The following is a 24,195-nucleotide window of genomic DNA, read 5'->3' as shown; positions in this document are numbered from 1 at the left end:
GAACCTGCCTCGCTGCTACACACCATTCCCACCTGTCCATCGAATTGAGTGCCTTTCAAGTGGTGCCTTCACATCTTCCTATTCACAGGATAGGGGATAAGTAGCAGAGTTCCCATAGAAATCAATGAAGCGCATGCAGTCTACTGCACACACTCCTCACTCAGAGACGCGTCTTGGTTAGAAGTCCCAGCAGTTGGACCTCCCGCAATCTCTAAGGGTGCATTCACAGCATGCAATACAGTTCCTGTATCAGGTTTTTGATGAAAAACGGATTCCTCAAAACCTGACTAAACGTGTATCAAAACGTGTGTACAAATTTCAAATAGTATACAGTTAAAAACCATATACGGTTTGAAAAATGATGTCCGGTTGCATCCGTTTTGTAAGAAGAAAAAAAAATGTATACGTTTTTAACTTTTCACTCCATTTTGAATAAAGTTTCACTTGTTTGATTGAAATTCCAAGGAAAAAAAGCTGTGCAAAGAAAAAAAAAAAAAAACGTACGGTGAAAACCGGATGGAACCGTATGCACATACGGTTCTGTACGGTTCCCATTGACTCCCATGTTAAGAAAAAAAAACACGTTACGGTTTAATACAGTTTTTCACCCGGACCAAAAACCGTGGTAGACTACGGTTTTGGGTACGGGGAAAAAGCGGACAAAACCGTACAGGACGCAAAACGGAAACAACCTGATGCATCTTTTGGCATACGGTTTTCAATGGAGAGTCAATGCATACGGTTTCCAATACGGTTCAATACGTTTTTCACATTGAAAACGTAAACGGGAACTGTGCTGCGAAAATGTGGTGTGAATGCAGCCTAAACAGGATGAGTCTCTGAGTGAGGAGTGCGTGCAGTAGACGGCGTGCGCTTCATTGATTTCTATGGAAGCTCCGAAGAGTCCAGCACTCTGGCATCATTGGCGCTCCCATAGAAATGAATGGATCGCCTGCTTCTCACTGAGTGAGAAGGGGTCCCAATCTGAAGATCGTGGGGAGTCCCAGCAGTCGGACCCCACCACGATCATCTACTTATCCTTTATCCTGTGGATAGGGGACAAGTTAATTTTGGCTGCAGTATCCCTTTAAATACCTAGATACGCTGTGTATGAAAGCTGAACCTCTTCTACCTTCTCCACAAAGAAGACAATACGCAGATGAAGCCCCCCTCCCCTGTATTAACCTGCATTCAGGATCTGCCTTCTGTAATATGCTAATCCCTTACACACCCACATTTCAGGACAATTCTCTCCATGAAGCGACTAAAAGCACCAGCTGCAAACTGCTACGAATGCAATGAAAATTATATTTTTATGATATAAAGTGCTGATACACAGGTGCAACATTATACAGCCCCGGGAACAACATTCAATGGGATTTTTGAACTAAGAAGATTTCTTTAACAAATAAAAAAATGCTTATTTGTACTGCAGTTTAATGTACATATCCTTATGCCTTTAAATTCTTAGAAAGAGAAACAGCGCCACTCTTGTCCATAGGTTATTCTCTGTATTGCAGATCAATTCCTTCTCATCATGCTGCTTTGGCCAATGGAAGCCAAATGCAGTACAGCCCCCTCTAAGATGTCTGTATACTAATGTTTGCCAACCAGAGTGCCTCCAGCTGTTGCAAAACTACAACTTCCAGCATGCCTGGACAGCCGAACATGCTGGGAGTTGTAGTTTTGCAACAGTTGGAGGCACACTGGTTGCAAACCACTGTTCTAGAGTCGAGAAAAGCTGGGTGATAGACCACCATGTTGGTTTTGCAGCAGCTGGAAAGTCAACAGGTTGGCAGAAGAATCAATATTTTAAAAGTCCAAAATTTAAAAAGGTCATATGAAAATCCAAAAACTGAAACGAAAACACACCCAAGTGAACATAAGTCACCAAAACGTTGACGTGTTTCGAACCAATTGGTTCTTAGTCATGGCCATGACTAAGAATCAATTGGTTCAAAATGAGTCGGCATTTTGGTTACTTATGTTCACTTGGGTGTTTTTTCGTTTCAATTTTTAGATGACCTTTTACATTTTGGACTTTTAATATATTTTGATCCTTTTTTTTTTTTTGGGGGGGGGGGGGGTTGATGCTGCAGAGCAACAAGTTGGGGAACACTGCCCAACAGCTGTTAGGGCACTATGGGAGTTGTAGTTTTGCAACTGCTGGAAAGCAACAGGTTGGAAAACACTGCATTACATGGTGGACAAGGGCAACTAGAAATATCAGCTGTCCAGGCATGCTGGGAGTTGTAATTTAGCAAGAGCTGGAGGGCCACTGGTTGGGAAACACTGAATTTTACCCTAAGAAGTGCAGAACCCAGAAGCCCACATTCGCACAAGATGGTTGTTTGGTCCAGGTTCGGCCACATCTGATGTGTATAGTCAGCTTAGGCGTGTGTTCACATCTTCAGGTTTTTAATTTCAGTTATTGCATACAGGCATAAAAGGAAAGAGAGTGAGGTTTTGCCTTTCTAATCTATCTATCTTTGTATTCAATGCTTGCAATAAAAACCTGTACCCCCTATTCTGAACTAAACAAACTGGGGAAAATACAACAACAACACACATTCCCCTGAATGCCGCCAACAACAACAACAACAACCACACATTCCCCTGAATGCCCCCAAAATAAAAAAATAAAGCTCCACTCACAGAAAAATACAAAAACTTGAATAACTGAATGAGAGAAAAAAAAAAAGGTATAGCTTTCTATTCAAAGTCACACATTTGAAAGCGGATAAATAAAAAAAAAGGGGGGTGGTCTGGTCATGAAATGAGAAAGGTGCCATGGTCCGATATGGTTGTTGGGAATCTATCATCACTTTCATGCTTTTTGAACCACAAGTCGTTGGGACGGTCCCCGACAGCTTCTGCCTACCCGAACAGTCTTGTCCAATAGATCTCATACTATACATAAACAGGGAGAGATCTATCAGGGCTGGTGGGTTGGGAAGGAGCGGCCGAGACCACCCCAATGCCTCATGGTCCAGGCAACATCAGAGCAATGACAGGTTCCCTTTGAATTGAGAAAAGAGGAGTTGCAATACCTAAAATGGCCCATACACAAGAGTGGAGCTGTGTCTGGAAAAAGCAGACCATGGTATGTAGTCCTGTTAAATTGGCATATACCAGCTGCCGAAAAGTTGTCACTAGGTCACTACGTTCAGGGCACAAACGCAGTGTGAACAGAGTTTTCCATGAAAAGGAGGCAGGAGGTTTTACACGTACTAAAGCCGCTTTGTCGACGATTTCCTTGCACTGTTAGCCACCCCCCCCCGGGACTGAAACCCAAGAGAAAACAGTCTAAACACACAGATTCACAAAACTAAGAGGGGGAGAGAAGGGGGGAAAAAATTTAAAAAACACATTCTCCTATAACAATGGAGGCGATCAGGTAACAAAGCAAAGCACCAAGAGCTCTGAGGAGAGGCATGGAAGGAAAACCTACTCAGCTGTGCAGAAGGAAGGGAGGGAGGGAGGGGGGGGGGGGAAGTATCGTTGCTTAACTAGCTCCATTCAACACTCTGGGGACTTGGAAAGTTGGGTGACAGCCCCTGAGGAGCCATCATGGCCGCCAGATTGGCTGTCATTCGGTTTTCAGAAAACAGATCTGGAAGACGGCTCCATAATAATACATCCAAACATAATGACGTGCAAATACAGATGTGACTCAGAGCACAAGACAGCGTTCCGGTTAGGTTTCCTGTAATAAACGTTCCCCCTAGTCTCTGATGATCTCAGCTAAAGTCCTTTTAGTTAGGTATTTACACTGCTCAAAAAAATAAAAATCAAATATATATATATATATATATATATATATATATATATATCATGCTCAATATATAATAAAAGACAAGATTCAATATCAAGATAACATATGCAAAACTGACAAGTTAAAACTACGGTATATCCATCGGCTTTCTTATTTCTTCTAAGGTTGAGTTCATAGAGTTTATGTTCCACGGCTTCATGTTTCTGCATAATTCATAGTTTAGTTCACAATATTTTTCCCATCAACTGATCTCTTTTGGTTAAGACTTTAATTGTTAACAGAAACTTTGAAGAAAGCTCTCATTTTCTCCAACAGAAGGCTTAATTTAATGGCCATCATATAGACTGCTCAAATAAATAAAGGGAACACTAACATAACACATCCTAGATCTGAATGAACTAATCGTATGAAATACTTTCGTCTTTACATAGTTGAATGCGCTGACAACAAAATCTCACAAAAATTATCAATGGAAATCAAATTTATCAACCCATGGAGGTCTGGATATGGAGTCAGAGTCAAAATCAAAGTGGAAAACCGCACTACAGGCTGATCCAACTTTATGTAATGTCCTTAAAACAAGTCACAATGAGGCTCAGTAGTGTGTGTGGCCTCCACGTGCCCGTATGACCTCCCTACAATGCCTGGGCATGCTCCCGATGAGGTGGAGGATGGTCTCCTGAGGGATGCCCTCCCAGACCTGGACTAAAGCATCCGCCAACTCCTGGACAGTCTGTGGTGCAACGTGGCGTTGGTGGATGGAGCGAGACATGATGTCCCAGATGTGCTCAATCGGATTCAGGTCTGGGGAACGGGAGGGGCACTCCATAGCATCAATGTCTTCCTCTTGCAGGAACTGCTGACTAAGGATCGATCGATATCGTTTTTTTAGGGCCGATACCGATAATCGGTGGAGGTTAGGGCCGATAGCCGATAACTTATACCGATATTCTGGTATAAGTTATCGGCTATTTATCCCCCCCCCGACACCGCTGCAGGTCATTGATTTAAAGCGGGCGCTTTAAATCAATGCACTGCAGTGGCTTTTGCGGTGCCATATGCCGCCGCCACCACCACCCGCTTCTCTCCCCCTACCTGTTAGGGTGGTCCGGGCCATCCATCCTTCCTTCCTGTAGTGTCCGGTGGCATTCCGGCTGGAGGGTGAACCGGTCCGGGCTGTCCTTCTCCGGGTGTCCTCTTCTCCACTCCGGGCAGGCTTCGGCCTAGCACGCTGCATAGACGCAGCTGCGCAGTGACGCCCGTGCGCAGCGACGCACCTGATGTCACGGCGCAGCGGCGTCTATGCAGCATACTAGGCCGGAGTCTGCCCGGAGTGGAGAAGAGGACCCCCGGAGAAGGACAGCCCATACCGGTGCACCCTCCACCCGGAATGGCGCCGGACACTACAGGAAGGAAGGATGGATGGCCCGGACCACCCCCATTACGGGCAATTTATTTTTATTTTTATTGACTCGGAGGGTGGGGGAGGGGCCCGACCGGTATAGCGGTATGGGCAAAAATCCATACCGGTATACCGCCCAGCACTACGGTGGGGGGTGCGACGTGGTGGGTCGGGGGGGGGGGGGCAGTCGCGGTGCGGCGGGGCATTATTGGCAAGGTAATTGCCGATACCGGTAATGCCCATATAATATCGGCCATACCCATAATCGGACGATCCCTACTGCTGACACACTCCAGCCACATGAGGTCTAGCATTGTCTTGCATTAGGAGGAGCCCAGGGCCAACCACACCAGCATATGGTCTCACAAGGGGTCTGAGGATCTCATCTCAGTACCTAATGGCAGTCAGGCTACCTCTGGCAAACACATGGAGAGCTGTGCGGCACCCCAAAGAAATGCCCCCCCCCCCCCCCCCATACCATTACTGATCCACCGCCAACCCGGTCATGCTGGAGGTTGTTGAAGGCAGCAGAACGTTTTCCACGGCATCTCCAGACTGTCACGTCTGTTACAGTGGGACAAAAAAAATATTTAGTCAGCAACCAATTGTGCAAGTTCTCCTGCTTGAGTGGACACATTCACATTTGTGGCCTGTTGGAGGTCATTTTGCAGGGCTCTGGCAGTGCTCCTCCTGCTCCTCCTTGCATAAAGGCAGAGGTCGTGGTCCTGCTGCTGATTTGTTGCCCTCCTACGGCATCCTCCACGTCTCCTGTTGTACTGGCCTGTCTCCTGGTAGCACCTCCATGTTCTGGACACTACGTTGACAGACATAGCAAACCTTCTTGCCACAGCTCGCATTGATGTGCCATCCTGGATGAGCTGCACTACCTGAGCCACTTGTGTGGGTTGTAGACTCCGTCTCATGCTACCACTAGTGTGAAAGCACCGCCAGCATTCAAAAGTGACCAAAATATCAGCCAGGAAGCATAGGAACTGAGAAGTGGTCTGTGGTCACCACCTGTAGAACCACTCCTTTATTGGGGGTGTTTTGCTAATTGCCTATGATTTCCACCTGTTGTCTGTTCCATTTGCACAACAGCATGTGAAATTGATTGTGAATCAGTGTTGCTTCCTGAGTGGACAGTGTGATTTCACAGAAGTGTCATTGACTTGGAGTTACATTGTTACATTTGATATATACACATAGATACAGTGTATATTAATCTTGAACCACATTCTTTAACCATACAGTGGCCATACACCAAGCATGCGCAGTTAGGCTGACCATACACATCATGTACAGCCGAACCCGAACTAGAAACCATCTAATGTAAATAGAGGCTTCTGGGCTCCGCACTGACAGCAGGTTTTAGGGGAGAGAAGGATCTGGAATATTTTAATTCACCTGCCTGATCTTTCTGCAGTTTACATGTAGAGCACATGTACTCTACTCGACCAAACTGAGCGTGCATGTGTATAGAGATCAGGAAAGATGGCTGTGAACTGAATGCTGGTTTGGCTGACTGCCATCTTCTTGTGTATTGCCAGCTTAAAACAGGAGTGTAAATAGGCACATGGCTAGATAGGACTAGTCATCGGGATTCCAAGCATTTGTTGTATCTCTAAAGTCCTTTCCAGCACAGACATATAAGCCTTTGTTACTATGCAAATGAGGCTCAAGTGCCCAGGGGGTGTTCCCCAGCACAGCAGGAGTCCAGTCCAAGTCCTCTCTATCACCGCCACTAGCCCACTTGCATCCACCTACCCTGTTTGACCGACAGCCACTACTAATAAAGAAAACACGGAGCTGGGGAATGCCATCTTGGCACTTAGCTAAAACGGAATAGACCGTGCAAGCGGGCTAGTGGTGGTAATAAAAATAGGACTTGGACCGGACTAACCTGGACTCGTGCTGTGACGGGGAACACCCCCTGGGCACTTTAGCCTCATTTGCAAAATAACAAAAAGGCTTATATTTCTGTGCTGAAAAGGACTGAAGAGTTGACTAATCCTATCTAGGGTTATGCTTATTTACACCCCTGTTTTCCTGCTGACAGGTCTGTATTAGGCTACTGCCAGACACCTCAGGTGTCAGCTTTATCTCCCATGAGAACAAAGGATCGCGCATGCTGAAATCCAACATGCTGGCAACAAGTTGGGGGGGGCACTGCTAGAGTACCACAGGTTGGTGTGTGCATGTTGGGAGTTGTAGTTATGCACAGCTAGAGTACCACAGGTTTGTGGGTGCATGTTCAGAGTTCTAGTTATGCCCAGCCAGAGTGCCACAGGTTTGTGGGTGCATTTTGGGAGTTGTAGTTATGCCCAGCCAGAGTGCCACAGGTTGGTGCATGCATGTTGGCAATTGTAGTTATGCACAGCTAGAGTACCACAGGTTTGTGGGTGCATTTTGGGAGTTGTAGTTATGCCCCAGCTAGAGTGCCACAGGTTTGTGGGTGCATGTTCGGAGTTGTAGTTATGCCCAGAGTACCACAGGTTGGTGGGTGCATGTTGGGAGTTGTAGTTATGCCCCACCAGAGTGCCACAGGTTTGTGGGTGCATGTTCGGAGTTGTAGTTATGCCCAGAGTACCACAGGTTGGTGGGTGCATGTTGGGAGTTGTAGTTATGCCCCAGCTAGAGTGCCACAGGTTTGTGGGTGCATGTTGGGAGTTGTAGTTATGCCCCAGCTAGAGTGCCACAGGTTTGTGGGTGCATGTTGGGAGTTGTAGTTATGCCCAGAGTACCACAGGTTGGTGGGTGCATGTTGGGAGTTGTAGTTATGCCCCAGCTTGAGTGCCACAGGTTTGTGGGTGCATGTTGGGAGTTGTAGTTATGCCCCAGCTAGAGTGCCACAGGTTTGTGGGTGCATGTTCGGAGTTGTAGGTTAGCAACAGATGAAGAGCCACAGACTGGGGAACACTGGTCTATGGATATGTAAGGAGATAGAAGAGAGACTCCGCAGCTTCATCACCCTCTACACTCACATACTAATCATGTTATCATTACAGGTCACCATTGTGTTGCTCCCTATTATCGCCATCTGCACACAGTTTATGTACCGCTCCCTCGGGGGCCCTAAGGCTTCCACCCACCATTTAAAACACGCTCACAGGTCATACGGCTTCCCTTGAAGCCAGCCCCAGCCTGTTCCCGTGAAACAGAAGAGACGCTTCTCCAGGACTAGATCAGCCATAAACCTACATTTTCCAAACAGGGCACCTCCAGCAGTTGCAAAACTACAATTCCCAGCATGCCCGGACAGCCGAAGGCTGTCCGGGCATGCTGGGAGTTGTAGTTTTGCAACAGCTGGAGGCACGGTTTGGAAAAAGCTGACCTACATGTTCACTTTCTAGACAAAATGTATCACATACTACATTACCCATAAGGGCTGTCACTCAGATTACCTTATGAATGATATACAGCTTCATAGCTATAGAACATGGCTGTATAAATCAGTTCAGATTTCTACTCCATTCAGGCTCCCTGGAAAGTTGGGAAACACCTGCAACATTGCGTGTGCAGAGTGTTTTTATTTTGCGCCGGAATGATCACCTCATTTTGTGCTATTTTTATGTCGTCTGCACTGGCTTCATCCCTTTTTGTCACAGTTAGAAAATGCACTGGTTGGTGCGCCGAATTTATCTCTCGCGCAAAAAAATATTTTGTGTGTGAGCTTTTCACCCCCTTTTTTTTTTGCCCTGTCCAGTAGTTTCCTGTCATTTCCGAAAAAATTAATAAAGTGGCCAGCGCAATGTAATACATTTTGAGCAGCAACTGAGAAAACCACACACTTTAACAGCGGGTTTCGCATTGCGCAAAAATCTGCGCTACTAATAAATCCCTCAAGTTTTATTCCCTGGATAACGTAGCTTTAAGTAGGCAGCAGAAATGCGGAGCATAGCCTCCCATTTTGTCACAGATTTGAATATTACGACCTTGTTTATTTTTGTTATAAAATATATATATATATATATATATATATATATATATATATATATATATATATATTTTTTTTTTTTTTTTTTTTTTTTTTTTTCCTGGTCATGGATGCAGCGCAGTCCCAGTCAATCGCTTTCGCTTGGGATACACTCAGAATAAGCAATATGGGGGAGATTCATCATCAAGACCTGTGCTGAGAAAAAGTTGACCAGTTGCCCCTAGCAACCAATCAGATCGCTTCTTTCATTTTTCATGAGGCCTTTTCAAAACTGAAAGCAGCAATCCGATTGGTTGCTATGGGCAACTGGTCAACTTTTCCTCAGCACAGGTCTCGATGAATCTCCCCAATGCAACTTATTCCAGTATACTTGAAATGCGTGGCAAAAAATAAATATGCGTTGCGGTTCACACTGAACAATGCTTATTCCCAATAAAAATATAACAAGAGTGTAATCGGCACAGATAACAAAAATGCCATGTGCCGGGTCTTAGGGTTCTAGCTAGAGATGAGCGAACTTACAGTAAATTCGTTTCGTCACGAACTTCTCGGCTCGGCAGTTGATGACTTATCCTGCATAAATTAGTTCAGCTTTCCGGTGCTCCGGTGGGCTGGAAAAGGTGGATACAGTCCTAGGAAAGAGTCTCCTAGGACTGTATCCAACTTTTCCAGCCCATGGGAGCACCTGAAAGCTGAACTCATTTATGAAGGATAAGTCATCAACTGCCGAGCCGAGAAGTACGCGACGAATCGAATTTACTGTAAGTTCGCTCATCTCTAGTTCTAGCGATCCAACTTCGCAAAAACAGCACAGATTTTCTGTGCAGCATTTTATCACAGGGCCTGACGGCAAAAATTATATATGGCAGACTTTTTTATACACAAATTGATTTTTTATTTTTTTTGCAACGCATAAATTTCTTTTGTAGGTTCAGATATATATTTATAGGAAATTTTTCAATAGGGAAGAAGTAATCAATAGTTATTAGTGGGGGATCTTGCTGAGGATTTATCTGTAGATGCGCAAAAAATAAATAAATACTCACCTTACCAATCCCCTGAGGCTCCTGTGGTGATGAGTCATGTAGGCACATGCCACTGCAGCGGTCACATGGAGTCAAACCGAGGTTGGCAAAGACCAGAGAAGCCTCACCACAGCAGTGCCATGGGATCAGGGGTGTTAATTTAAATGGGTTCCGTATACGGTTTGAAAAATTATGTCCAGTTGAATCGTTTAAAAATAAAAGAAATTTATAATTTAACTTTTCACTCCATTTTGAATAAAGTTTCACTTGTTTGATTGAAATTCCAAGAAAAAAAATAAAAAAAACTGTGCATAGTCAAAATCCATATTGAACCGTACGCACATACGGTTCCAATTGACTCTCATGGTTTAAAAAAAGAAAAAAAAAAAAAAGGTATACGGTTTTTCACCCGGACTAAAAAACGTGGTGGACTACGGCCAAACCTTATAAGACGCAAAACAGACTAAACTGGATGATGCGTTTGACATACGGTTTACAATATTAAAGGGTACCTTTCATCAAAAAAAACTTTTGATATATTATAGATTAATGTATGCAGAAAAACTTTCCAATTGCATATTATTAAAAAATATGCTTCTTTCTATTTAATTTTCCATTTAAAAAAAATTACCACTAGGGGTCTCCCTACCAGTACTTTTTTTTTTTTTAATAGATTTCAGACTCATGCTGGAGTCCTAAATCTCAGACTGCAGCCGGGACACAGACAAACTCAGTACTGCTCCCTGCCAGGGAGTTTGTCTATGTCCCGGCTGCAGTCTGAGATTTAGGACTCCTGCACGAGTCTGAAATCTATAATAAAAAAAAAAAAAAAAAAAAAAAAAACTGGTAGGGAGACCCCTAGTGGTCATTTTTTTTTAAGTGGAAAATTAAATAGAAAGAAGCATATTTTTAATAACATGCAATTGGAAAGTTATTCTGCATACATTAATCTATAACATATGAAAAGTTTTTTTTGATGAAAGGTACCCTTTAAGTCAATGCTTACAGTTTTCCATATGGTTTTTAACTTGAAACCGTATGTGGGAACTGTATTGCAAAAACGTGGTGTGCATGCACCCTAAAAGAGCAGAGCCAGGGCCCCGTACGGGAGTCCTGCAGAATAAGTTTATTACCGCTGGCCATCCTCTTTAACAAAAAGGTGTTGTACAGGACAGCGCCACACACATGCCAATGGGTTGTGTCTGGTACTGCAGCTCGGCTCCAATGAAGTAAATGTTGTGGAGCTGTTTCTAGAATCCTTTTAATCTCTTTAATCAGTTTGGAAAAGGATCCAACATCAGACAAGTTTGTGCCCCCTCCTCCCCCTCCATATAGAATCTGCACCTTCTGATTATAGGCTTACAATTCCCAGCTTGAAACAATGGGGGTGACATTTGGATATTTTAATGCTGTAATTTACAAGAAAAACAAAGAAAAAGAGAAGGATCTGAGACCTCGCTGCGGCTTCTATCGGTTTATCTCGCACTTTTTTCTTTACAAACGTGGAATAAATTAGCACCTTGTAGATTTAATTAAAAGAAAATTAGACGCCGGCCAATCAGATTGCAGGGAACGGCATCAGGGAAAACTTTTTGCGCATTTTCTCAAAGGAGCAGAAAGACTCTGAAGTCCTAACACTATCTGGGTTACACAGGCTCTACAGCAATCCTGAACACAGAGTATTAAAGGGATTGTCTACTTTGAACAAGTCCTTTAGTGGGAAGATAGTACGAACCCTCCTCCTCACATGCCTCGACTCGAGAACACGTTACAGATTTCAAATAATGCCGCTCTGGGGTTTGATCCATAAATGTCACCGAAATATGTGAATAAATACAATAATTTACAGACGTCTGAAAAGCCACAGGACTAAGTAGTGTCGGAATATCAAATACTCTGAATTATCAGATGGTGACTGAAAAAATCTATGGGGCGAAAGGGTTAACCCCTTAAGGACCCAGCCCAAATATACCTTAAGGACCCAGCCATTTTTTTGAACATCTGACCACTGTCACTTCAAGCATTAATAACTCTGGGATGCTTTTACCTATCATTCTGATTACGAGATTGTTTTTTCGTGTCATAATCTACTTTATGTTAGTGGTAAAATTTTGTCGATACTTGCATCATTTCTTGGTGAAAAATTCCAAAATTTGGATGAAAAAAATAGAAAATGTTGCATTTTTTTTTACTTTGAAGCTCTCTGCTTGTAAGGAAAATAGACATTCCAAATAAATTATACATGGATTCACATACACAATATGTCTACTTTATGTTTGCACCATAAAGTTGACATGTTTTTACTTTTGGAAGACACCAGAGGGCTTCAAAGTTCAGCAGCAATTTTCCACAAAATTTTCAAAATCTGAATTTTTCAGGGACCAGTTCAGTTTTCAAGTGGATTTAAAGGTCCTTCATATTAGAAATACCCCACAAATGACCCAATTATAAAAACTGCACCCCTCAAAGTATCCAAAATGACATTCAGTAAGTGTGTTAACCCTTTAGGTGTTTCACAGGAATAGCAGCAAAGTGAAGGAGAAAATTCAAAATCTTCATTTTTTACATTCGCATGTTCTTGGAAACCCAGTTTTTGAATTTTTACAAGGGGGAAAAGGAAGACATTTTTACAAGGGGTAAAAGGGAGAAATCTTCCTAAAATGTGTAACCCAATTTCTCTCGAGTAAGGAAATACCTCATATGTGTATGTCAAGTGTTCGGCGGGCGCAGTAGAGGGCTCAGAAGGGAAGGAGCGACAATGGGATTTTGAAGAGTGAGTTTTTCTGAAATGGTTTTTGGGGGGCATGTCACATTTAAGAAGCCCCTATGGTGCCAGAACAGCAAAAAAAAAAAAATATACTATTTTGGAAACGACACCCCTCAAGGAACGTAACAAGGAGTACAGTGAGCCTTCACACCCCACAGGTGTTTCACGTCTATGTCAAAGTTGGATGTGTTATTACATTTTTTTTTTTTTCACTAAAATGCTAGTTTTCCCCCAAATTTAAAATCTTTACAAGGAGTAATAGGATAAAATGCCCCCCAAAATTTGTAACCCCATCTCTTCTGAGTATGGTACTACTCCATGTGTGGACGTCAAGTGCACTGCGGGCGCACTACAATGCTCAGAAGAGAAGGAGTCACATTTGGCTTTTGGAAAGCACATTTTGCTGAAATGGTTTTTCTAGGGCATGTCGCATTTAGGAAGCCCCTATGGTGCCAGAACAGTTAAAAAACCCCACATGGCATACTATTTTGGAAACTACACCCCTCAAGGAATGTAACAAGGGGTACAGTGAGCCTTAACACCCCACAGGTGTTTGACGACTTTTCGTTAAAGTTGGATGTGTAAATGAAAATTTTTTTTATTTTTCACTAAAATGCTGGTTTTCCCCCAAATTTTAAATTTTTACAAAGGGTAATAGGAGAAAATGCCCCCCAAAATTTGTAACCCCATCTCTTCTGAGTATGGTGATACCCCATGTGTGGACGTCAAGTGCACTGCGGGCGCACTACAATGCTCAGAAAAGGAGTCACATTTGGCTTTTGGAAAGCACATTTTGCTGAAATGGTTTTTCTATGGCATGTCCCATTTAGGAAGCCCCTATGGTGCCAGTGTATTGTACACCCCCGATCACCTTGTATCTCCGGGTCATCGGGTCACACGTTAAGTTAAACAGATTAGTAAATTACTTCTATTAAAAAAATCTTAATCCTTCCAGTAATTTATTAGCTGTTGTTATGCTCCACAGGAAGTTCTTTTCTTTTTGAATTTCCTTTCTGTCTGACAGTTCTCTCTGCTGACACCTCTGTCCATGTCAGGAACTGTCCAGAGCAGGAGAGGTTTGCTATGGGGATTTGCTTCTACTCTGGACAGTTCCTAAAATGGACAGAGGTGTCATCAGAGAGCACTGTGGTCAGACAGAAAGCAACTTCCTGTGGAGCATATAGCAGCGTTAAGTACTGGAAGGATTAAGATTTTTTTAAATAGAAGTGATTTACAAATCTGTTTAACTTTCTGCCACCAGTTGATTTAAAAAAAATATATATCAGTGGAGTACCCCTTTAGCCCTTTCGTCCCATAGATTTTTCAGTCACCGTCTGATAATCCAGAATATTTGATATTCCGACACTACTTAGTCCTGTCGCTTTTCAGACGTCTGTAAATTATTATATTTATTCACATATTTAGGAGACATTTATGGATGTCACCTAAATAGTGACATACATAAAAGAGTACCCCTTTAAGGTTTATCCTTGAGCAGAGAGTCATAAAGGCTTGTGGAGACTTACAGGCCAGTATAGCAGTATTTCTCAAACAGGGTGCATACAGCTGTTGCAAAACTACAACTCCCAACATGCCCGGACAGCCAAAGGCTGTCCGGGCATGCTGGGAGTTGTAGTTTTGCAAGAGCTAAAGGATCCCTGGTTGGAAAATGTTGCTCCATTCAGTCATTGGCCACAACTCCCTCATCTGAAACTCCGTCATCCCTCAGCCTTTGGCTGTCCGGCATGCTGGGAGTTGTAGTTTTGCAATAGTGAATCTCCAGATGCAACTGTGGCCCTCCAGATGATACAAAACTACAACTTACAGCATGTGTGGACTGGTTTATTAACACCTGGTGGGCCAAAGTTTAGAGCGCACTACCTTATAGGACAAGAGATAGCTGAACAGTGTGGGATCCGACTGCTGGGACCCCCTGTTATCAGGAGAAGGGGAGACAACAACCCCCTAAATTAATAGGGCAGCAGTACACATGCATAGTCAGCACTCCATTCATTAACAGTGTCCTCTGAACTGAACTTAAGACAATTGCCATCCATTCTTAAGATCAGTTTAGGTCCCAGAGCTCAGACCCCCAATCAATCAGATCCAGTCGATAACTTAGCATCCTGGGATAACACCAACCACATTGGGCCATTGTTGCCTCTCTGCATTGCAGCAGCCATAATTGTTTTATTGCTTCATTCATGTGGCTTATCGTCGAAAAAAAATGTTTTCACCGTTTCAGGAGTGGAGGACTAACTTTAATTGAAAGGAGTTGTCCGGTGAAAAACAACTTCTCCCCAATCCACAGGATAGAGGATTAGTGTCTGGTTGCGGGGTGGTCCGACCGCTGTGACCCCCAGCAAGCTCCTGAACTGGACCCCGGCTCTCGGTGAGGAGCACATGGTGCTGATGACACACACTCCATTTGTAAATGTTATTATACTGATTACTTACTTCTATAGGCGTACAGCACTCTTTGGCTCTTCCATAGAGATTAAAAGAGCGGGTGCCGTCTGCAGCACAACCTGTTCTCAGAGAGCTGGGGTCCAGTTCAGAAGAAGATTTCTGGGGGTCACAGTGGTCGGACCACCCCACAATCCCCCCAGGACATAGTTTACATCCGGGCGTTGTAGCTGCCAGCGCCCTGCTGATCAGAAATTGATGGCCTATCCCATGGATTAGATATCATTTATATTCCTTAGAAAAAACTTTTAACTGCATCATTTATATATTTTTTCCGTGATGCCAATAAACTAAAGAGTGATTTTTGTAAAGGAATTTTTTTTTTAGAATTTTGTACTTTTTTTTAATTTTATTTATTTTTGTTTATTCAGTTTCCAATTGACACTAAATAACCTGTTAAAGGGAACCAGTAATCAGATTTTACCCTATATAACGCTTGGCAAAGAGTTATATAGGGTAAAATCTTTATCCTCACCATCCCCGGGGGGGGGGGGGGGGGGGGCTATTGTACGAGCCCCAACAGCCGGCTGAGTGTACAGACACCAGTGGGGTCCTTTCTAGATTAACCAGGGCCGACTGCACAGGGGAACCCCAATCCTTGATAATGTCACGAGAAATCCAGTGACCTTATTTAAGGACAGAACGTTTGAGGGTTAAAGCAGATGGGTTTGGAGGTTTCTTGTAGAGCAGAGGGTGGCACAAAACACCAATGCAGATCTTTATCTCCAACGTCGTAAACAGTGTGCTGTAGAATCAGGCCCTTTTATGGCCCTCATAAAGGCCGTACTGTTGGTTAAGGACATAGAAGAGTATATGGTTTCCTAATTCCCTCAGCCCTTATAGACACATCCTATTTCGCTGTCTTCAGCCCATATTGAACCACAAAGCAAGCTCAATGAAGGAAGAGTTTCCCTTAATCGGATGATCAGTCACAGTTTCCACATGGCAGAAAGGTACCCCCACCTTACCATAGCTAAAGCTTACCACATATATACAATGACTGCTGGCCAAATTAGTCCTTGAGATCTCTCCATACACATACACTTTGTCCAAGAATGGAGAGGCAAGGAGAAGATACCTCTGCTGGCAACTAATGCCGGGAGCTAGCGCACGCAAGGACGTCACTCATGTCCCATGCGTGCGCCCATGGCATCGGAGCGTGGAGGAGCAGAGAAGAAGCAAGAAGGATGCCAGCTGGCAGTTGGTAAGTGTTTACCAGCGGCGCGTCAGCTTTGGTGTTCTGACCAGTGAGCCTCCGGTCCTGCTATGGCCGGACCAGAGGAGCAGTGGTCGGAACACTGAAGTGGGGCAGTACACAGGCATACAGCCTCCAGCCATTCTGTATGTCAGTGGGGGAACATACTGCACCTAATGTGGGGGAACATACTGTCAGCCTAATGTGGGGGACTATATTGCACCTAATGTGGGGGATTATATTGCACCTAATGTGGGGGAACATACTGCCAGCCTAATGTGGGGGAACATACTGCCAGCCTAATGTGGGGGGGGGGGGGGGGACACTGCCATTGTTGCGAAAACGACATGAGAGTGGCACTTGCCATGGTTTTGTTCATTTTGTGCACCTATGCATAAATATATACCTCTATGTTTTGAATTTGAAAATCATATTTTATTTTTCCAATTATGAGGGGTTCGGTGAATGCGCATATGAAACTGGTTGGGTTCAGTACCTCCAACAAGGTTAAGAACCACTGCCCTAGATACACATTAGCAAGATCACATTTGGCAACTTCTAAGGTCACAGACTACCAATGATTTCCACAACGTCTTATACACCCTTTCAGGGCATCCTATAGGTTTCTATTACTGGAAATCTGACAAAATTTTAATCAAAGGTCCATTGAAATCACTAGTAGGGGGTCAGATATGCAGCATTAGAAACCCAGTGACAAGGGTATACACTCTCCGCAGAGGTCCTTATGTCATTTATGTTCCAATATTACAGATTTTCCCATTTGTAGATTTGATATATCAGATCATTTTGTGTAGAGTTCCCCACAAAGTCTGTCACCAAGTATACTGCTCGAAGAGTTCTGCACAGACTTTTCTTTACATGTTGTGGTAGGACAAGTCACAGGAATGAAATGCACATAAAACTTATGAGAGAGGGATCGTTGCATTTGCATTACACTGACCTGCAAGGATGGCTTTGTGCGCCTGAAATTCCTGACCCGCCACACACAGGCAGCAGTCTGTAAAGCGAGAATTCTCCCATAACCCTCCGAGCTCATCCGCGAGGCGACATTCTGGGACTTTCACCATGTTCATTGTGTTTTGACCGGAAATGTTGACAGAATCTTGTACCACGCTGACCTAGGGGACAAGACACAAACAGGTCATATCACTATCCAATCCCATCCACTATCTAAAGAGGGTCGGTATAAATATAACAGAGCCAATAATAAATTAATGGGGTTGTCCAGTCAGGTTACACAACTTTCTAATATGCTTTGGGGGGGGGGGGGGGGGGGGGGGGGGAAGTCAGCTGTAAGAAGTTTTATTATTTTTTAACCTGTGCGTGTGAGAACTAAAAACGTTTCCATTCACTAACAGCAAGCAGAGATCTTGAAAATAATAAGGACTGCTGGTGGGGATCCTGTGTGCACACGGTGCTGGCGTGGTCCACAGGACCACGCCAGCACTGTATGCACACAGGATCCCCACCAGCACACTCTTACTCTGCTAACTACTAGTGTATTGTCAAATTGGACCTGAGGAAGGCACTGTGCCGAAACGCGCTGTCCATATTGTCAAATAAAATATTTATTGTCCTGTGCTGGCCTGAGTCCATCGTTTTGTGACAACCCTTGAGCAGCCCTCCAAGAACACCATTTTCTCTTTTAACTTGCGTTTCTACACTGGTCTCCCCAAGGGAGTCCAGAATCGGTCCAAGTGCGGCAGCCTTACTTTTATATACCTCTAATACACCCTACTGCACCCCGATCACCATGACTCTCCGGAGCCGGGTATCAGATTGCCATCACCCCACAGGTGGAGGGTTCACACCAAGTCGATATACACTACGAGGGAGCACCCCCTGTTCCTTTTCATCTCTCCCAGTTTCGTCTACTATGGCACTTGGCTATCTCTCCTGGGGCCTTCCTACTTGAGATCGCTGGCGATACCAATGGTTGCACCATTCCCCCCCCCCCCCCCCCCCCCCGCCCTCCCAAGCTATTATACATTCATCCTTATAACCCCTCCCAGTGCCACCACAGGGGAAATGAAGTATTAAATCTCACAGACACGTAATGAGCTCACACTAGATTATAGCTCATAACCTTTAGTATGCAGGTACAATCTCATACCTCACAAAATAGTGTCAGCTTGTCGTCCGGGAGTAAACCATTGGCCTCGTCAAGCAGGAAATCTCTACGAATGAACTTCTTAAAACCCCAGTCCTTCCCTTGGACGAAGCGGTATGCCCGCTGGCTTTCTGCAAGAGAACATGAGGGTATGTTGACCTCAGGACCAGAAGAGAATAGCAAGGATAAAACAAAGAAGAGCCACAGGACCACATACCCATCGCCTTGGTCTCTTCCCCCTTGGCATTGAGGATGGAAAATTTAAATTTGGCGCGCACCTCGCTCTTTGGACAACTGACTAGCAGCAGATAGAGAGACAAATAGTCTTTACTTTCTTCATCCAAACCTTTAGGATTCACTCGTAGGCACCTGCAGGAAGAAGAGAAAATATTATCACCCTTCAGATCAGAATGGATATAACCACAGCTCGCCTGACCAGTTCCTCACATCTGTACACGGACCCACCAGCACCGCTTCCGGCTTCAAAAGAAGTGCAGTAGAAAAACAGATGTCCGGCATCAATGGTGTATGTTAAAAACGGGTCTAAGTTTATTGGAAAAATTGCACATAAGGAGTACAGATAAAAACAAAATCCTATCACGTTTCAGGCTGTTAGCGCTTAAAGGGGTACTTATCCTCTAGACATCTTATACCCTTATCCAAAAGGATAGGGGATAAGATGTCTGATCGCGTGGGTCCCGCCGCTGGGGAGCCCAGTGATCTCCCTGCTGCACCCGGCGTTCGTTTAGAGCGTTGGGTGTAGCGACGGAGGCTCATGACGTCACGGCCACGTCCCCTAAATGCAAGTCCATGGGAGGGGGCGTGACGGACGTCACGCCCCCTCCCATAGACTTGCATTGAGGGGACGTGGCCGTGACATCACAAGCCTCCAGCCCGCAATTTTTCCAATAAAGTTAGACCCGTTTTTAATGGACATCTGTTTTTCTACAGCATCAAAGAATGGTATTCTTTAAATGATCCTGGGTGTATCCCAGTCAGATTATCACACATTGATGGTGTAACCTTTGGACAGGACTTCTGTGTTAAAGCTATGTTCTCATTTCAAAAAATGTATGTGTACCCCTAGGATATGCCATCACTTGGCCTGACCTTTGGGACACCCCCACCAATCTAGAGAATTTAGGAGCCACAGCATTGAGCCTCAGCTATTTTTAATCCTGGAAAGCTAGGTACACTCTCAGAAGGCAGCCAGTCCCATTCACCTGACCATATCTGTGCTGAAGTTTCCTGCACAGTGGATGGCTGTGTGTGTCGCTGTGAAGGGAAAAGACTGAAGGGAACAGTGCTAAATAAGAACTACAGCCTCTTCATTTCTCAGAATCAGCGCATGTCCCAGATGTCAGACCCCATCAGATGACAAAGTAATGGCTTATTCTAGCAATGTGCCATCACTTTGAAATGGGAATACCCCTTTAAGATGTGTTACATGAATTTACACTAACATAGGAAATTACACAAGCAACTTTATAATTAAAAAATTCTGATGATCCAGCACACAACAAAGTAAAGTACAATGCAGTGTAAGATAGGTATTCACAAGGGCTGAGATGGAAAACAGAAAAAGCTAATCTCATAGTTTGGGCCTCAATCTGGAATAGTTTCCTTTGTTTTCCCACTAGTAATACTAAAGCATTAGTCTACATGATGAATTGATTGTCTATGCAGTCATAATCCTACTGATCAGCAAATGTTATCAATGCTAAAACCTTTTGAGGTAATCTGTGAACTGACACCAGGCTACAGGCTGTCATACAGCAGTCTATGTCTTCTGAAGGGCTGACACAAGGGAATCTGAATTCTATGCGCTTCTCCGTTTTATTATTTGGAAACTCTTCCTTTAACAGAGCAATACAGATATTAAAAAACAACTTAGAACAGTGTTTTCCAACCAGGGTTCCTCCAGCTGTGTCAAAACTACAACTCCCAGCATGCCCGGACAACCAAAGGCACTCCTAGGTCTGTGAGTGGGCCCATAACCTGCGATCTTACCATTTTAGTTTATCGTTGGCTCCAGATGAGAACGTGGAGCTTTTTATCACTTCACCCATTTCCTCTCGACAGAAGCTGAAATTATTGATGGTCCACATGTATGAAAACTTCACAACTTTTATCTGCAGAAAGAAAAAGACAACAATCAACAGCTTTGGGTATTAAGAGAAAATGGCAAGAAAATCTTTGTCTCAGTAGAACACAGAAACTTACCTGAGTATAACACCAGCTTTCAGCCACGGGACCACTGGACATCTCAGCCGGGGGAGGGGGACTTGGAACTCGCGACATCGCCAGCTTGGAAGCTTTTGTGGTGCGGAGGAAGGAGCCCTAAGGGCCTTCTCCTGAGAGAAATAAACAAGAAAAATATGTAAACATGGTGGCATGTTCTATTGCATAGGGCATAAACATCTGATCACAGGGGATCCAACCACTGGGACCCCCCACGATCTCCCGTACGGGGCCCCAACGCTGCACTGCTAGAGCACGTTTCGTAACCCAACACGTCAGCTGGTACAAACACGCCTCCCCAATTCATCTTTCCCATAGAGATGAGTGGATGGGGCATGTTTGTACCAGCTGACCTGTGTGCGAAACATCACACACAGCAGCTCAGCCAGGGCCGAGAGGTGGGACCCCCATGATCAGACATTTATCCCCTAGATACATTTCTTAGCACTGCACATAATCTTTAAGAAAGAAAAAAAACAGGCCATAGACTTGCTATAGGGTTCAATTATACAGGCGATTATTGGCCTATCAGGCCTTCTTAAATGAGCGTCAATCTAGAAGATCAGTGATTGTCAAATGTATGGTTCGGCCTATTACTGTGATCAGCGGTCTGATTCTGCAGATGGGCAGAGTGTCTTTCCTGGGTAAATTCCTTCAAAAAGTGTATTGCATCTCATAATAGGATGGCATATCACTAGGACCCTGTAACCCAGTGGTCCCCCAGATGTTGCAAAACTACAACTCCCAGCATGCCTGGACAGCCAACGGCTGTCCAGGCATGCTGGGAATTGTAGTTTTGCAACATCTGGAGGGCCACAGTTTGGGGACCACTGCTGTAACCCCACCCTTCATGAGAAGAATGGGCCTGCAGCCCTAATGTCCCTTCACAGACATGCACAGCAGCATCCAGGTCTCCATCCTAAGCTGGAGCGTGCCCAGGAGTGCTGCTGTAGAGTGACAGGGATACTGTGCTACATCTTCCCCCCATTAATCCTCAGTAAAAAAAGAGGGGTCTCAGATTTATGACCATAAAGTGATAACATATCCTAGAGATATACCATTACTTTATGAGATGGCAATAACCCGTAACGTAGCAGTCGCAAGCTTAACCCAGACTCCATTCCTATTAATTTCATAGCTTCATAGCTTAAGGAACCCTGGTTGGGAAACACTGCATTAGAAGGTAGTTAATACTTAACGATGGTGTTATAGCCCTTTAAGTTCCGGTAAGGTTTCGTTCACACCACCTTTTAGAGTTGTAATTTTGCAACAGCTGGAGGGCCCCCTGGTTTGGGAACACTGATGTTCCACATGATCGTTTCTTTTCGTCCGCCAACCACCTTTACACTCGCTTACCTTTCAGTATGGCAGAAAACTCACAGCCGCCTCTGTATAGGGACTTGTCCGCATTAAATCTCAACCCGAATCCTCAATGGCAGTAACCTTAAAATAAAAACAGAAAGTTAGCAAAGCTCTTAGAGCATTGAGAAGGCATCTCGTCGGTCATCTACGTCCTATCAAGGATCGGCGTGACATCGTCGCTACAGACCAGCCAAATATATTTGCCCTTGGGGGTGGGTGCAAATAAGCTGGACGTGGCTGAACGCATCAAACAGAAGTGATCAATGGGGTTATATTAAAGCATAGTGATGTCATAGGCGCCATGTCGTAAATACCATATAAAGATTGCACAAATCCAGGTAAATGGGAAGGATTACCCTGCGTCCAGTATTCGTACAAGTCCACCGGGCACTATGGTGAAGATATAGTTAACACCAGATACAGCCGATTGCCTATAATGGTATATGTGCGGCGTTGCCTATACGTATACACCCCCAACCCATCTGTATACCATCAGCTATAACTATGGGTATATACATTGTAAAGCAATGTAACTAGTGACACACACATATATAGATATATACATACAAGGCACTATACCTCTATTATTACAGAGAACTGATCACCCACAAGCACAGGAAGTGTTCATTCCAAGTAATAATCAGCTGTCAGTTCCTGGTTCGTAGCCCCTCCCCCTTCAGGTTCCCAGGGGCCCCCCAAATTGCCTCCCCTTCGAGCTAACGAGGTCCCAGTACCCGGGTAATCGATGGCACCCCCTAGTGACCACTGCTTAAGGCCCCCTAGAACCTCAACAGGCAGGGCAGCTCATAATGTGGCAGCATATGGGGAGCAAGGAATGCTCACTATCTGGCAAGAGAGAAACCCTGCAGAGCTTCACGGCGCAGGCGTAAGCCAATAGGCGGTAATGCGCCTGCGCAGACGGTCATCTTCGTTTCCTCCATATGGGGGAATATTAGACGCTACGCAAGCGCAGTTCCTTTGCCTAGGCGGAGGGCGCGCCTGCGCAGGACGAGCTAAGTTGGTGCGTGCGTATGACAATGGCGCGTGCGCATTACAAGGTCCATAGGAAACGACCAAAGCGGTTCGAAATTGTTTATTTATGTTCTCCAACGTAAAGAACCGTTTAAGTATCGTACGCCACACATAATAGGAACAAGCGTAGGTAGCCGGTGACGTCATCGCGCACTGTGGTGGAGCCTGCAATGGGACCTGCGCATGCGCGTCAACTTTCCCCAATTTTCCCTTTCAAGGCTTAGTTTAGTGGTGTATGGTAGCTGGTCGCGGTTAGTCACTGCTGGAAAACTCATGACATAGGAAAATGCAGTCATTAGAACAACTAGGGTGCCTCCAGCTGTTGCAAAACTACAACTCCCAGAATGTCCGGACAGCCAAAGGCTGTCCGGTCATGCTGGAAGTTGTTGTTTTGCAACAGCTGGAGGCACCATGGTTGGGGAAACCCTGCATTTGAAGGTTGGTATCTACAATAATGGCGTTACAACCTGGTAAGGCAACATTCCCACCGCCATTTTTGTTTCCATTTAAGGTATATGGGTTTTTAATTATTTGTTTTTGTTTTGTTTTGTTTTTTTTAGGAAAAAGCTATACGTTAACAGATCCTTAAAAAAAAAAAAAAAAAAAAAAAAAACGGATGCCACTCTATGCCATACAGTGCAATCCATTTCCTATTCACTTACATTATGAAAAAGAAAAAAAAAACAGACCGTAACGTCTTTTTTTGGTGTCCATAGTAGCGTGGTTGACCACATTTTGCACACCTATAAATCACCTATGAGAAATGCATTAAAACCCTGTAACCCATAATGGTTATAATGAATTCCTATTCCTAAATAAATGGGATTTCCACTATTTGGCATATTATATATATATATATATATAT

At 44.3% G+C, this 24,195-nt stretch overlaps 1 protein-coding gene across 5 annotated transcripts in view; it reads right to left on the bottom strand.

The window, feature by feature from the left end:
• The window catches only part of SPOP (speckle type BTB/POZ protein), a 92,663-nt gene extending 69,369 nt beyond the window's left edge, over nucleotides 1-23,294 (bottom strand). For 2 of the 5 annotated variants that reach the window (XM_056549408.1, XM_056549407.1), the window contains exons 1-7: nucleotides 22,878-23,171; nucleotides 22,293-22,379; nucleotides 20,919-21,049; nucleotides 20,706-20,827; nucleotides 18,913-19,064; nucleotides 18,699-18,826; nucleotides 17,526-17,703 (exon numbers count right to left, since the gene is read on the bottom strand). In XM_056549408.1, the coding sequence (XP_056405383.1) occupies nucleotides 17,526-17,703; nucleotides 18,699-18,826; nucleotides 18,913-19,064; nucleotides 20,706-20,827; nucleotides 20,919-20,996 (658 nt within the window). In that variant the 5' untranslated portion in view covers nucleotides 20,997-21,049; nucleotides 22,293-22,379; nucleotides 22,878-23,171. Of the gene's footprint in view, nucleotides 1-17,525; nucleotides 17,704-18,698; nucleotides 18,827-18,912; nucleotides 19,065-20,705; nucleotides 20,828-20,918; nucleotides 21,050-22,292; nucleotides 22,380-22,654; nucleotides 22,782-22,877 lie in introns of those variants that run through there. The other 3 variants (XM_056549405.1, XM_056549404.1, XM_056549406.1) reach the window with 3 other exon arrangements.
• Between the last annotated feature and the right edge of the window lie 901 nt (nucleotides 23,295-24,195).

Source organism: Hyla sarda, chromosome 12 (genome assembly GCF_029499605.1).
Source record: "Hyla sarda isolate aHylSar1 chromosome 12, aHylSar1.hap1, whole genome shotgun sequence".
Taxonomy (NCBI): domain Eukaryota; kingdom Metazoa; phylum Chordata; class Amphibia; order Anura; family Hylidae; genus Hyla; species Hyla sarda.
The sequence above is the reverse complement of the archived record's forward strand: the minus strand, read 5'-3'. Positions and strand labels throughout refer to the sequence as shown.